The following is a 14,338-nucleotide window of genomic DNA, read 5'->3' as shown; positions in this document are numbered from 1 at the left end:
TATAGGTCTATTATTAATTAAGTTCCAAGGTAATACTAACGTTTTGACATAAACTTTTTCTTATAGGATATTTAATATCTGCAACCTTCATTATTTGGCTCTCTAATCTCTCGTCCGTCCGTTTTAGTTTGGAGGCGTTTCCTGGCAACAAGGAAAGTCACACTACACAGCCTGCTGGATAATGTAGTTCTCAACGCTTCTATGGTTTCATCATACAGTCTGTTTTGGCCTTTAAAAAAATCATTAAATCATAATCTAAAGGATTATAAATTAGATATTTGACCATTCCCTCTTTGAGCAAAACATGAAGCATCATCTGCGATGAAACCATACAAAAACTGACAGGAACCGTCTCAGACATCTAAATCAAACATGACCTTTTCAGATCGCTGTTTTAAACGGCGTTACAACATGGGTGGCTAATGCTCATTGGCAAATGTGCTAAGGTCACTAGACACCCAAATAGGTAAAACGACGTTGTGTGTAGGACCGAAAAACGTAAGAAGTTCTACTACTTTATGGCTAGTACGACCTGTCGTAAAGACATACGTTTTCCGGCAGCGAATGTTCAGTTTCATTGGACATTTTGTGCCGCAAACCGTGTTGGTCACAGAACGCATGTGACTGAGCGCATAGCATATACGGCGTGTGTGTGCATAACAAATGTAAGTTACCCTTGTTCAATTTATGTAAATGTTTTAATTGTTCGCGTTAACGTAACACAGATACCACAGCAGTGTATGATGTTAACCATAATGTTATAATTTTGTTGACATCAATGTTTGAGCTATTAGCAATGCTCACAAACCCTTCATCGAAGTGAGAAAAGCGACAACCCTGTCTAAAAATAATATTAAAATGCTAAATTCATTAAAGTATAATCAGTTAAACTAGCTGAAGTATCAAAGGAGTAAGTAATGATGAAAAAATATTTTTTTAAGGAATTGTATTCATAAATTATTGGGTCATTCGCTCACAAACTGTAAGTCACAGGTAGGTTTGTGGTCGTACTCTTGAAAGGTGACTCTTACTGTAGTAACTTATTTTAGTTTTAAACTTCAGGCTTTAATGCAACAGTTAAACGCAGCTAACAGAAAGATGTGGTGGAGTAAAGGAGTTTTTAGCTCTGGAGCGTCAAAATCTGATACATTGTTTAGTGTTAAACTTTGTGAATTACATGAAGGCTAAATCAAATAGTAGTTTGATTACATTTAGCAAGCAGCTTGTTTGCTACATTCATATTCGCATTTAAGTAGCTATAGTACTTTTTTCCACTTTTTGAGCAGTTACGACGACTGAATCAAAGAAAAAAAGAGGTGTTTTAGTTGTATTAAGATAAATCAAAATCATTAGGCTATTTGTATTCAAAAGAAATATACCATTCTTTGCAGTTTGTCTGTGGGATTGTTTTGTTTAGGACAGCTTAAGGTGTTTGGGTTATTCGATGAAGATGGATTGTCAGCTTACCTTTGAAAAACATTGTTATAGTTTCAAGTTTGGGTTGTTTATGGACTTTATGCACTAAAAAGCTTGGCTGGGGGTCCTTTCCACTTTCCACTAAATAGTTTTCAAGTGGCTTCAGTAAATCAAACTAGATCTCTTTGGGTAGCTTTTATTTAGCTAATGTATCAATACTGGAAGAAGTTAAGCTTGAAAGTTACACTTTTAAAGTAGCTTCCCCAACACTGAATGTGGAGACGAGTCTCTCTTGGTTTAAGGGCTCGTTACAAATGTCATAATTTAACGTTGGTATATCTACATTGTTACATTTACTTAACTTTGCTGTTTTTGGTCTCCACCTGCAGTATGTTTGCAGGTCTTTAATCTTTGAAAAACCGTAAGCCTAGTCAGTCATAAAATGCCTGGAAATACGTAGGACTTTGGTACAGATTTATAATAACTTAGGTGTCTGTGTTTCTGCTTTTGTCCTTGTCTTAATTTCTCTCTCGGCGGACAGTAGGATGGAGGCTAAATCCAAAAAACCCTTCTCCCCTAAAGGTGGAAAGAAGTTCACACAGAAAGGAAAAGGTAAGCTGTAGCTAACATTAAGCAGATTAGTAAACCACCACTTTAAACCTGTTTTTTCATTGCCATGTCTCTCTCTGTCCAGATTCAATGGGGACCAAACTTGGTGGAAAGCCAGGTGGTAAGCCAGGCGGTAAAAAGCCCTTCAAACCATACAACAAAACAGAGAAGAGGGGCAGACCTGAGAAGGGAGGGGATGGGGGCAAGAAACAATTTGCTTTCTCCAAAGACGGGAAGGGGCCGCAGAAGAGGAAAATGCCGCCATTTAAAGCAAGAAATGAAGAGGAGGGTGAAGGTGAGAAAACTGTCTGCTTTCTATTCACAAAACCCGACTCCATTGGAAATAAAAAGTAACAGCACTAATGTGTGTCATCAGGTCCTGGGGCTAAGAGGATGAAGAAAGGTGAGTTCAATCCAAAGTCGAAGGAGCTGACGAAGGAGGAGCTGAATAAGAACAGGCAGCAGAGGAAGAAGGACCTGAAGAACAGCCGACAGCAGGCGGAGAGGAAGGACATGTTCGAGATCATCTGTCACGCAAAGCGAGTGTGGGGAGACCTCAGGAGGTACCCACACACACACACACACACACACACACACACACACACACACACACCTTCATTTCTAGGGCTGAGGCAAAAGAAATAGTTTTGTTCCAGAAAAGCATTTAACCAGTCTCATATTTGTGACGACGCCATCCAGCAACACATCACCTTGACTAATCAGATATGTGCAAGTCCACGTTCATGATAGATTACTCTGTAACGTGATACTTTGCTGCTGCTGCCTGCTCACTGACGGATGATGGTGGTGTTTGTGTTTGACAGGAAGAACTGCGACAACGACATGAAGAAGAAACTGATGAAGGAGCTTCACGATCTGATCCGTGGGAAGGTCAAACAGGTGAGTCTCTCTCTGCATTTTCAATTATTGGCATATTTGTTGTTTTGTTCTTGTGGAAGCTGATCAGCTGCAGCACCCCCCCTCCCTCAGGAACACGTGCTTACAGACCGAAACAGTAATACAAATAAAAATGCAGGCACTTTTGGTGCCTAAAAGATGGAGACTAGTGGCCATTTTCACTTTATAGCAGCAAATCTATGAATTTAAAGGGGTTTGTCCCCAAAGTAACTACATCATTGGACTCTCCAAGGTAATAGCTGAGATTTGGGAACACAAACACACTCTGAGACAGTAACAATTCCACGTTGTTGTCATGTTGTACTGAGGTAAAAGATCGCATGTTGTATGCTGGCTTTATGTTGTTTGTTGTTCTGCTTCTTCAAGATGGCGTTTGCTCACGACTCTGTGCGAGTGCTGCAGTGCTTCATCCAGTTCGGCAGCCACGAGCAGAGACAGGAAGTGTTTGAGGAGCTCAAAGGTGAGCAGACAAGTTTGGGCTTTTTATCTGTTGTTTCATAACTCTCTGTTACTGTGTCTGTCCGTCTGTGTGTCTTGTGTGTCTGCGAATCCCATGTGTACTGCGTTTTAGCTTGATAGCTAGCCAAAGACAAACCCATGAAATTACAAGGATAACTGTTGCATACAGGTTTAACTGTGTTTGTCTCCCACAGATGAAACCATCACTTTGTGTAAGTCGCAGTACGGCAAACACGTGGTGAAAAAGCTGCTGATGTACGGGTGAGTCAGCTCAGACAGGTTTCTTCTTCTTCTCTCTTTCAGCAGATGTTAATGTTTAAATCAGCAAACTGCTTGTGCGACACTGCTGGCATTTTATTTATATTGCTTAATGTGCTTTACATTATTACCATCAGACAGAGAAAGATTACAGAGCTGCTGTTGAGCATGGACACAGTTGTGACAGATCTCAGGTCAGGGTCAGATTTCAAATTAGGTGCTGAGGATGCTACCTGTGCTAAACTTGTTTAAGGGGATATCTGCTATAAGATCAGCTCGTCCGCTGATCTTGTTGAAATTACACCATCAACCACTGCAACAAAAACGTAGCTCCCTCGACCAGGCTATCCCTGAATTGGAGCGGTCGTCCTCAGACTATAATTACAAGCTAACTGCATTGGATTCAGTAGAAGTTCAGGTAAATCTGCTGACGGGCAATTGCAAGGACCTGAAAGGGAGATGGAGGAGGAATGATATTAGGCTGGTCAGGGTGACGGAGGGGACTGAGAGTGTGTGACAGCTGTTTGACGACACCCTCGGCCTGGATGAGGTGTGCTCCCTGACTGGTTTTATTGTACTCTTTGGCCTAAACCCAGGGAGGGGAACCGCCCGGACCTTTTGTTATTAGAGTGCTTGTTTTATGGGAGAAAAGAAATTGCTCCTCTCTTGTCTTCTCCTCTCCGAAACAAGAGTAAAAGCGTGAGCCGAATTCTTGTCTACTAAAGGCCCAGGTGAACTGTGAAAACACCAGTAATGTTCATATAAATTCAGCACTTAATCTGACCATCACTGACAAAGTCTATCATGTTGTATTTAAAAATATGTAAGTGAGAGTTTTGTGACTTTACCACAGACCAGGAGGTCAAATCATAATGTTGCTGTGAAAATAAGAGATTTTTTGTGAAGCTCTCAGGACTTGTTCATCTAGTTTCCTCAGGTTATGTTAAACTTTATAGATGTTGTTTGATATTTGTGTGGACTTGTGTGAAAGAGTTGTGTTTGTTTCCTTCACAGGAACAAGGAGCTGCTGGCGGGCGTGATGCAAACATTTAAAGGTCACGTGCGTCAGATGCTTCGCCACGCCGCCGCCTCGTCCATCATCGAGTACGCCTACAACGACAAAGCCGTGCTCGCACAGAGACTCATGCTGACCGAGGAGCTGTACGGGAACACCTTCATCGTCTGCAAGGTACACTCGCACAAACACCCCTACCCGTATGCCATAGCGTTGGGTTATGTGCGTTAAATATCTGATGCTGATGATTTCTGTGTGTGTTCAGTCGACCGTGTGTAACACCATCGAAAAAGTCGCAAAGGAGAACCCGGACAAGCTGAACAACATCATCGATGAGATGAAGCAGAGCCTCACACCCATGGCTCAGAAGTAAGACGACAAACAAAAAACAATCACACACAGACGAGAACAGTAGTGACATAAAGTGTGAGCTCCTAAACAGACTAATATATAACAGTGTGGAGCTGTGCAGGGACATGTTTCTGATGAGTTGACCGACTTCAGATTTCAATATTAGATACGTTTATTTTTAGATTTTGGATAAACAAATAAAAAGTTGGATTTTCCCCTTCCTTTCTAATGAAGTGTAATCTGATATTATATTTATTTTTCCACTTAATATGTAGAATTACGACAGGTGTTTATAATGTGTTTCAGAGAACAGGTGATCAAACACTCTCTGGTCCACAAAGTCTTTCTGGACTTCTTCCTGCTCGCTCCCGAGAAACAGAGGACGGTAAGCTGCTCTTTCACATCTCATACATATCTTAAGCATTGTTTATAACAAAGGTACAGCAATTTATAACATGAAGCTAATTAAGAGAAAACGAGTGAAACAAAACAGCAGAAATTTAAGCTGAAAATAAAATAAAACATCTCTAATGGTGCTTCAGAAACAAAGAATCTGAGGCGACTTTTCATCACAAACTAATCTGAAATGGTGATAAATTGAGTTAATTTAGTGCACTGCACACTGTATTAACCGTGAACCTGCCTCCTCTCTGTGGTTTGTATTTGTTCTGAGCAGGAGATGATCGAGTCCATCAGAGAGTCGGTCGTCTACATGGCTCACACACACGACGGAGCACGAGTGGCCATGCACTGTCTGTGGCACGGGACGGCCAAGGTACACACTCGATGAGCAGAAAGCAAAGTGATAGTTTAGTCTCTAAAGCTGTCTAGCTATTTAAGCATCAAAATTTATTCAACAAATTCCTCTTTCTTGTCTAAACCTGGCGCCTACATTACCCAAAATGCATCCCAACAACCAGGCAGTTCGGTTAACTTTTTGGTCGTGTCCTGTCAGAAACATCTGATGTAGCCTGTAGCTGGTTTCTCCTGTTAATCCTCTGATAACTCGCCTCATATTTATCTATCTTATTTCATTAAGAGATTTAACCTCTAATGGTCGGAAACAAAATGAATTTCTGCCACACTGTGTTTGTTTTGAGCGAAAGTTTTGTTCTTCGTGTTTCAGGACAGAAAAGTCATCATCAAAACAATGAAGACGTACATGGTGAAGTTTGCCACGGTGAGTTCTCTGTGCTGCTCTCTTCATTCATACGTGCATTCAATAATACTATCAATACTTAATTTCATCATTGAATTTATAGAAAACATCAGACACTAAAAGATGATTATTATGATTTATTCTGCGGAACATGGTGGCGCGCGCGTGTGCAGCAGGTCTCTGCTCTCCCGCTAATCTCATTGTATTTAATACAGTGACGATAAAACTTTCTATTCTATTATTTACAAGAATGAAACGTTTGATTGAGGTTAGATGTTCACCTGTTTTTTTGGAGTGTATTGGAGAGAGTCAAAGAAGGACAAGATCCTAACCAGGCTATCTTGAAATAGGAACTATGTGGACTTAATGGTACCCGATTTTCAGATCTTCCTTTTACGGCTGCACCATGCTGAAAAAAAGTGATATTGTGATCATTTTTTCTTCTGCGATATTTATTGCTATATAAACGCAGTGTGTTTTCATGTACATATATAAAATGACACTAGTACTTTTTATTATTTGGGACTTTTAAGTCTATTTTCCTCTAATAAAACAAAACTCCTCTCCTACTTTTTTCACTGTTGGTTCAGCTCTGACACCTGCATGAAAGTAGAGAGAGTTCAGGTTTCTCTATTAAATAAATACAAACAGACTTGTAAGCTGCAGTTATTTATACGGCATGTCATGTACTGTTATTAACGGTGTTCAAACATATGTGTTGGCAGCGTGAATGGCTCGGTGACTGTAACTTTTGGAAACAAAAGCTCACGTCTCCTACTTCCTGAGTGCACATACAGCCTCACGCCATGTGTAAGCTACAGGTGTATCTAAAAGTAAACACTCCGCAGCACTTCCGCTCATTACCAGCCCGTATGTGTAGCCACATCATTAACGAGCACCGGGACGAGGTGCCGCTGATAACAGCAATACACACTGAAAAGCCACCGTGCACTAATGTGATGTCAGACGGACTTTTGTTGTAGATTTGTGATGGAAAACGAGAAACTGGCGAGTTTTCCTTTTGCACTGAGCAACAATAAAGTAGCAGCTTGACGTATTGCAGTCAGTTTGCGATGTGACTATTGCACATGCGCACATTCCATTGCAATGGTTAGATTTATCGTCCAGTCTCATGTAAACTGTTGTTCATGTGTCAGCTGTAAAGCCTGTTATTTGTCCACAGGGGGAGTTTGGTCACCTGGTTCTTTTTTCAATATTCGACTGCGTTGACGACACCAAGCTGGTCAAACAGGCCGTGCTCTCAGTAAGTCTGATTGTCATGTTATATTGTAGATTCTGTATGATGTGAAATTTGTTCAGGATTATAAGAAAAGTTTTGTCTTAAAGTAACGCCTCATGTTTCCCGCCTGTTCAGGAGATCCTGTCGTCTCTGGATGAGGTCATCAGTAATAAATACGGGAAGAAGGTTTTGCTGTACCTGCTGAGCCCCAGAGACCCGGCTCACCTGCTGCCAGAGATCATCAAGGTGCTGGAGCAAGGAGACGGGAACGTACACAGGTAACTGTTCTAACCAGGATCTCTTTGCACACCACAAAAAGTAGTTAACCAAACTGCAGCAGAAAGGCCTCAAGGACAAACAGTGTAACAGCTAACTTCATAGCTTGATGTAGATAATGATCACAGTGATCTCACCTCTGCCCTCCTCTCATCAGTAAAAAGGACATGGGGATTCGGAGGAAGGAGCTGCTGGAAGTCGTCTCCCCCCCGCTGCTGGAGCATCTCCGTGACCACTCCGCCACCATGGTGATGGACAAGGCGAGCAGCGTCACCGTCAGTGACATCCTGGCGTCAGCCTGCGGGGACCTGCGACCCGCCATGACGTCTGTGGCTCAGCTGGCCAATCAGGAGTTAGTGCCAGGAGGGATCAGTGGACAGGTAGAGCGCGTGTGTGTGTGTGTGTGTGTGTGTGTGTGTGTGTGTGTGTGTGTGTGTGTGTGTGTGTGTGTGTGTGTGTGTGTGTGTGTGTGTGTGTGTGTGTGTGTGTGTGTGTGTGTGTGTGTGTGTGTGTGTGTGTGTGTGTGTTAAAGATACTGTGTGTTTTATTGCTGATTTAATGTGAAGTCAATAACAGAAACACAGCAGATGAAAATGTCTTGACAAGTTAATTAAAATATCCTCTTGTCAGCCAGCTGTTAATACAAGAAAATGTTATTAAGTGAACCAGGGCAGAGAGATAACTTTCAGTTTAACTTTGATTAACACACAATTTAAACAGAGTTCACATCGACTCACAACTTATTTGGTTTCTAAACTTTTCATTAGCACCAGCCACCGATCAAAATGTGTCTATCCACATCAAATACCAAGCGTTAGCATGCTAACAGGCTAAACTAACATGCTGGACATGACCTTTTTAACATGAGCATCAACATTGCAGACATTTAGCATTAGCATTTAGCTCCATGCACTGCTACCACGTAAAAAAAAAATTATAAATCACAGCTTGTGTCTGAGTTAAAAAATTTTTTAACCAATTGCTCTCTTCAAAGCCACCAGACTCCATTGATAAAAACGGTACTTATACCTGGCAGAACACAGGAGTTGCTGTCCTACTGCTGCCTCGATCGGTTTGTTTTTTTGTGTATTGTGTGTTTTCAAACGTTAGATTTTAAATAAGCATTAGAAACACCACATTATAACACAAACGTATAGCTTGAGGCAGCAGTAGACCAGGAGCCTCTGTGTTCTGAAAAGTTAAATGACTATTTGTCGATGGAGTCTGGTGGCTTTAAAGAGAGTGATGGAACGGTCTCTGGTTTCTGTGGGGATCCTTTCAGTAGTGTTTTCAGACACTAAGAATAACAATCTTAGTCAGTCAGTGGCAAAAAGAAGCACTTTGAGTGGATGTACTTTGATCAAGAGCATTTGCCTGAAGGACAGATCAGCCATTACAGCCCGTATGACTAAAAATATAAATATTTTATTCATGTATTATCAGTAGGATGGTTATTGAAAGAAACGACCAGGGCGTACTTCAGCTAAAGGACATCCTCTTGTTATATTGTTGGTTGTTTGCTGTTTGCTCTGCTTTTCCTCTCTCTGAACTCTGTCTGTTTTTGTGCTGCAGCTTCACATGGCCGAGCATCCAGCAGGCCATCTGGTGCTGAAGTGGCTCATAGAGCAGGACATGACACTGGCAGAGGCTGGCAAGGAAGGTAAAAAAACACACACCAACAGGACATCAACTTGTCATCACGGCAAAACGCCAGTTATGGTTTCTTTATGTAGTTATGCAATATAGTTATGAGCCCTAGTTTATGCCTTTCATGTATTATCATAAGCAGAAATACTAAGGCTGATGACAAGAACTAATTTCATCTGTATGCACTACACACAAAGTTGGGGAGTTATGTGAAAGTGTAAGGTGCTAAAAAGACCACAAGAGGGCGCCAGCTGTACCTAAAACTGTTAAACAAAAGCCCAACTTTCCTTCAGATTGCAGTGCATTTTTTAATGTAATGTAAAAGTCTGTCCTGTGTTTCCCTCTCTCTCCTCTCCTTGTTGATCTCTGCCTCGCTTGCCCGCTCAGAACGGTTCGGCAGGATTCTGGTTGACACAGTGGGAACAGACAAACTGAAGACCTGGATCAAAGTCAACAGAGGAGCCATGGTGCTCTGCAGGTCAGTGCAAATACAAACAGTCAATGGCATACACACACACTGTCTTATAACTCAATGCAATGTTGTTAGCAGGGTTCTCCAGGTTCTCCATCACTACGATGTCACTATCTGTCAATTGAATAATATTAAAATCCAGAGGCCATGTATGCGATCAGTGTAGATCTGATGGGGGAGAACAACAGCGCTGGGAGGGGGCTGACATAAAGTTACCAAAAACAGAACTTTTTTTAAAGTTACAGGAAGTCATTATTGCTAATCGTGTAGCAGAAGTGTAGTATTCCATTTCTGTGGCATTTGTATGGTCCAAATGGAGCTTTGATCTTGTCTGCTACAGTAGCCTACACTTAGGAAATCCTCTACTTCCCACTGTGAATACTAAGCTTTTATTTTGGTTGGGAACATGGAAGCTGCTTTGCGCTAGAACTACAGCTATTTAAACGGGAAGTATCCCCGTAGCATGCCAGAGTTTGCTGTGAACTTTGATGACCTGCAGCTGGAGCACATAACATAACCTTAGATTGAGCACTAACTCTGTCCGACGGTGAACTCACCTCGACAGGTGCATACAGCACTTTAGCCTCTGCCTTACAAAGTAGCGCAGCATAAATAACATTGTAGACTGCAGGAGCCGATCCTCTTAAAAACTAAACTAGGTATCATGAGCTAACTCGATAGCGTCACCATGACATCACATGAGCTGTAGTGTTTAGGAAGGAGTGACATGAACATTTTAAATGGTTACTAAACTTCTGTTGTTAGTAGTTAATAAGTCTTTTTGAAACCTTTGTCTGTTTTTCGTGCTCAGCCTCCTGAACAGCTGTGACAAGTCTGTGTCCGCGGAGGTGAAGGCGGGGCTGGAGTCCATCAAATCAGAGCTCAGCGGCCTCAGCAACAACAAAGGAGCTGAAATCCTGTTGGAGAATCTGAACAAGTAGAGACTTTTTATTTTAAACAAACTTTTTTTCACTTCACTGCCTGAGGACCAGGGGGTCTGTTTTCAGAGAACTGCCACAGGTCTGCAGCTGTGGATGGGAACGTTTTCAGGAAGTGGATACAACCTGGACCTCTGCTGTTTCTTGTCAGGACCTAATGCAAACATGGACGTGTGTGGAAATGATCTGTCTGTGAATAACAGAATAAGTGTTGGGAGGCTGAAGTGATGCCATGAGAAAACCAGTTAAAATGCAAAATGCCATTTGTGTGCAGGGATTCTTTTGTGAGCTTTAGAAAACATGAACAGTCGACATTATGTCAATCCTAAAATATTTGTTGTACTAAATGCTTCAGTACGAAAACCAAGTCTTGTTAAACTCCTGACTCAGTCCCCAAATCACAGGAAACATCGCCGTCCTCCTGTGGTTTCTATCCATGCAGTTATTGTTTTATATGTCCTGGTTCGGTCAGTGAAACCTGGTGGTGATTTGAGTGAAGTGGCCCTTTAATCCAGGTCTGCTGTTCAGTCAGTGAATGCAAACAGCAGCACAGATTCTTGCGGCCCTGTAGTCCGGATTGTTTGTGCCATCCTATGTTTCAGAGTCATTTGTAAGATGTGATAATATTTGCATCAGTTTAAAAAGAAAATGTTTGAAAATAAATATTAACTTTATTTCTGTCACTTTTTTAATCAGAAACTGATCATATTGATACTTTCCTTATCAATAGACAAATGAGTTAAGGTGTGTTTTTTACCTTGACATGTTTCTTCCTGCAGTATTCCTCAGAAGACTCACGTGATGTTGCTGTGACGTGGCCTATCAGCTGTTTATGCAGGTTTGGTCGTCTCCCTGAAACATCAGGGAGGTGCACACGAGCAATAAAAGACAAAAGCAGAAGAGGAGAACCTAAAATCAGCCATGTCGGATCACTGCAAAAGGGAAAATCATGTCATGAGCTGGTAAAGGCCAAGGTCATTCAGTCAGACAGCAACAAGGACAGTGAACCGGAACGAGGGGGGCATACATGTCCCACACCTGGGACGCTGTTCTCATGAAGTTGCCGGACAGCAGGGGGCGCGATCGTCCTGTCAAACCTGCATAAACAACAGCTGATAAGACACGTCACAGCAACATCACTGAGGAAGACTGCAGGAAGACCGCAGTCGAAGCATGTCAAGGTCAAAAAATATTAATACGTTCAGACGAGATGAACCTTTTTGGACCAGAAACTGAACAGCTGCTCTCCAACCCTGCAAAGGTTTTAGGTCTGAGAATGCACGTTTACTGCTAATACGAAAGTTTCATTAAAACTTAAAAACATTTTTAACATCCTTTTAGTGTTGGATATAAGAACCAGAATTTTGTCCTTTTTCTGTAGTTATTTTAATTGAACTCATACATGAAATAAAGTGGGCAATTCTTGATTCAATGTCATTGGCAAACTTGGACTTCCATATTTTTCTATCCCATCAAATATCATCGAAGCTGAAATTAGTTGAACTAATTGAACTAGTGAGATTTAAACCACAGCAGTAGACAACACTTATAATTATAAAGAAGACATTTTATTTCACTTCAATCTATTATACATTTAAGAATTTCTTTGCTAAATGCTAAGCTAGACTAATCACCCGTAGCGTACAGATAGAACTGTTATGTGCTTTCCTATCCAACTCTTTCCAATACACCAATCAGCCATAACATTATGACCACCTGCCTAATACTGTGTAGGTCCTCTTTTGCCACCAAAACAGCCCTGACCCATCGAGGCATGGACTCCACTAGACCTCTGAAGGTGTGCTGAGGTATCTGGCACCAAGACATTAGCAGCAGATCCTTTATGTTGCGAGGTTGAGCGTCCATGGATCAAACTTGTTTGTCCAACACATCCCACAGATGCTCGGTTGGATTGAGATCTGGGGAATTTGGAGGCCAAGTCAACACCTTGAACTCGTTGTGTTCCTCAAACCATTCCTGAAGCATGTCTGCAGTGTGGCCGGGCCCATTATCCTGCTGAAAGAGGCCACTGACATTAGGGAACATTGTTTCCAGTAGGTGCTACGTGTCAAAGTAACATCAACATGAATGGCAGGACCCGAGGTTTCCCAGCAGAACATTGCCCAAAGCATCACACTGCCTCTGCCGGCTCGCCTTCTTCCCACAGTGCATCCTGCTGTTGTGTGTTCCCCAGGTAAGAGACGCACACGCACCCGGCCATCCACATGACATAAAAGAAAACATGATTCATCAGACCAGGCCGCCTTCTTCCATCGCTCCGTGGTCCAGTTCTGATGCTCACGTGGCCATTGTAGGTGCTTTCTGTCGTGTACAGGGGGCAGCATGGGCACCCTGACCGGTCTGCGGCCACACAGCCCCATACGCAACAAACTGTGATGCTCTGTGTGTTCTGACACTTTTCTATCAGCATCAAGTTTTTCATCAGTTTGAGCTACAGTAGCTCTTCTGTTGGATCTGACCACATGGGCCAGCCTTTGCTCACCAGACAACAAGGACTCTTGACCGCCCATGACCCTGTCGCTGGTTTAAAGGTTTTCCTTCCTTAGACTAATTTTGGCTCAGTAAGAAAATGATCTAAATCAGTTGAGCTTTGGGATTCAGTGCACAGTTTACACACACTCGCTCAGCTGCAAAGCTTTATTATGAAGACAAGATAAGAGCGAGGGATGCGTGGAACCAATAAACAGGTCACATACGTGTCGTCCAGATGTCGGGTCTTTAACTTCTGATTTATTTCAGTTCTGTTCGTTTCTGTATCCTGGATTATTTGTGCGCTTCAGAGACTAATGGTTCGAGCGTGGATGGAGGAGGAGTAGTGGTCTGTGAAGATTGCAATAGTATAAGGATAAGGATACTGTAAAGCGAACTGGCACATCAAAAGGATAAGAGGATTATCAGTCAGAGGCTGCATAGAAGTTGACATATTCATGGTGATCTCACACATTAGTTATGGACCACCATTTGTAGCTTCAGGTTTGGTCATGGCCATCTTTGTTTTCAGGAGCCAGAAGTGAACATATTTGAAGAACAGGGTACTGCAAGGGTGCTGCACGCTGGTGCAGTGGTTAGTGGTTCGAATCCCAGTTCGGACAATGTGAACCGTTCTGTGTGGAGTCTGCATGTTCTCCCCGTGCACGCGTGGGCTCCCTCCGAGTACTCCGGCTTCCTCCCACAGTCCAAAGACATGCTGGTTAGGTTTATTGGTAACTGAAACTGCCCGTAGGTGTGAATGTGAGCGTGAAAGGTTGTCTGTGTCTGTGTGTCAGCCCTGTGATTCACTGGTGATCAGTCCAGGTGTAACCTCGCCTCTCGCCCAATGACAGCTGGGATAGGCTCCAGCCCCCCGCGACCCGGTGTAGATAATGGACGGATGGATGGTTCCGCTAGAGAGCAAACACTAAGTTATCAGCCAATGCTAGTGCTAAATGTTTAGCAAGGTACATCTGCTTTTTGAGCCAGCGAAAAAAATAGCTTATGAAAAATGTCATCTCTCTTTTTTTTTTTACCAACTTCTCAGAGCGTCTTTTTGGAAACCGAACACTGAACAGACCTTTTTTAG

The 14,338-nt window shown here is 42.4% G+C and overlaps 1 protein-coding gene across 1 annotated transcript; it reads left to right on the top strand.

The window, feature by feature from the left end:
- Positions 1-612: 612 nt before the first annotated feature.
- Positions 613-12,113, top strand: pum3 (pumilio RNA-binding family member 3). Its single transcript, XM_069677209.1, has 18 exons — positions 613-665; positions 1,958-2,028; positions 2,111-2,320; positions 2,402-2,588; positions 2,850-2,925; positions 3,310-3,403; positions 3,597-3,663; positions 4,675-4,849; positions 4,941-5,044; positions 5,333-5,411; positions 5,703-5,801; positions 6,153-6,206; positions 7,369-7,449; positions 7,561-7,703; positions 7,859-8,081; positions 9,274-9,361; positions 9,736-9,826; positions 10,632-12,113. The coding sequence occupies exons 2-18, from the start codon at positions 1,962-1,964 to the stop codon at positions 10,759-10,761; spliced, it is 1,968 nt and encodes a 655-aa protein (XP_069533310.1). The 5' UTR covers positions 613-665; positions 1,958-1,961; the 3' UTR covers positions 10,762-12,113.
- Positions 12,114-14,338: the final 2,225 nt, after the last annotated feature.

Source organism: Semicossyphus pulcher, unplaced genomic scaffold (assembly GCF_022749685.1).
Source record: "Semicossyphus pulcher isolate SPU_LCO1_2020_fin unplaced genomic scaffold, fSemPul1.0.p SCAF_28, whole genome shotgun sequence".
Taxonomy (NCBI): domain Eukaryota; kingdom Metazoa; phylum Chordata; class Actinopteri; order Labriformes; family Labridae; genus Semicossyphus; species Semicossyphus pulcher.
This window is presented reverse-complemented; position numbering and strand designations above follow the sequence as displayed.

Bases quoted from the DNA above. Each gene is read 5' to 3' on its own strand.
- pum3 (XM_069677209.1), top strand. From the start codon at position 1,962: ATGGAGGCTAAATCCAAAAAACCCTTCTCCCCTAAAGGTGGAAAGAAG. The intron at 7,704-7,858 runs GTAACTGTTCTA...TCCTCTCATCAG, and splicing joins GGAGACGGGAACGTACACAG to TAAAAAGGACATGGGGATTC. The intron at 9,362-9,735 runs GTAAAAAAACAC...TTGCCCGCTCAG, and splicing joins GGCAGAGGCTGGCAAGGAAG to AACGGTTCGGCAGGATTCTG.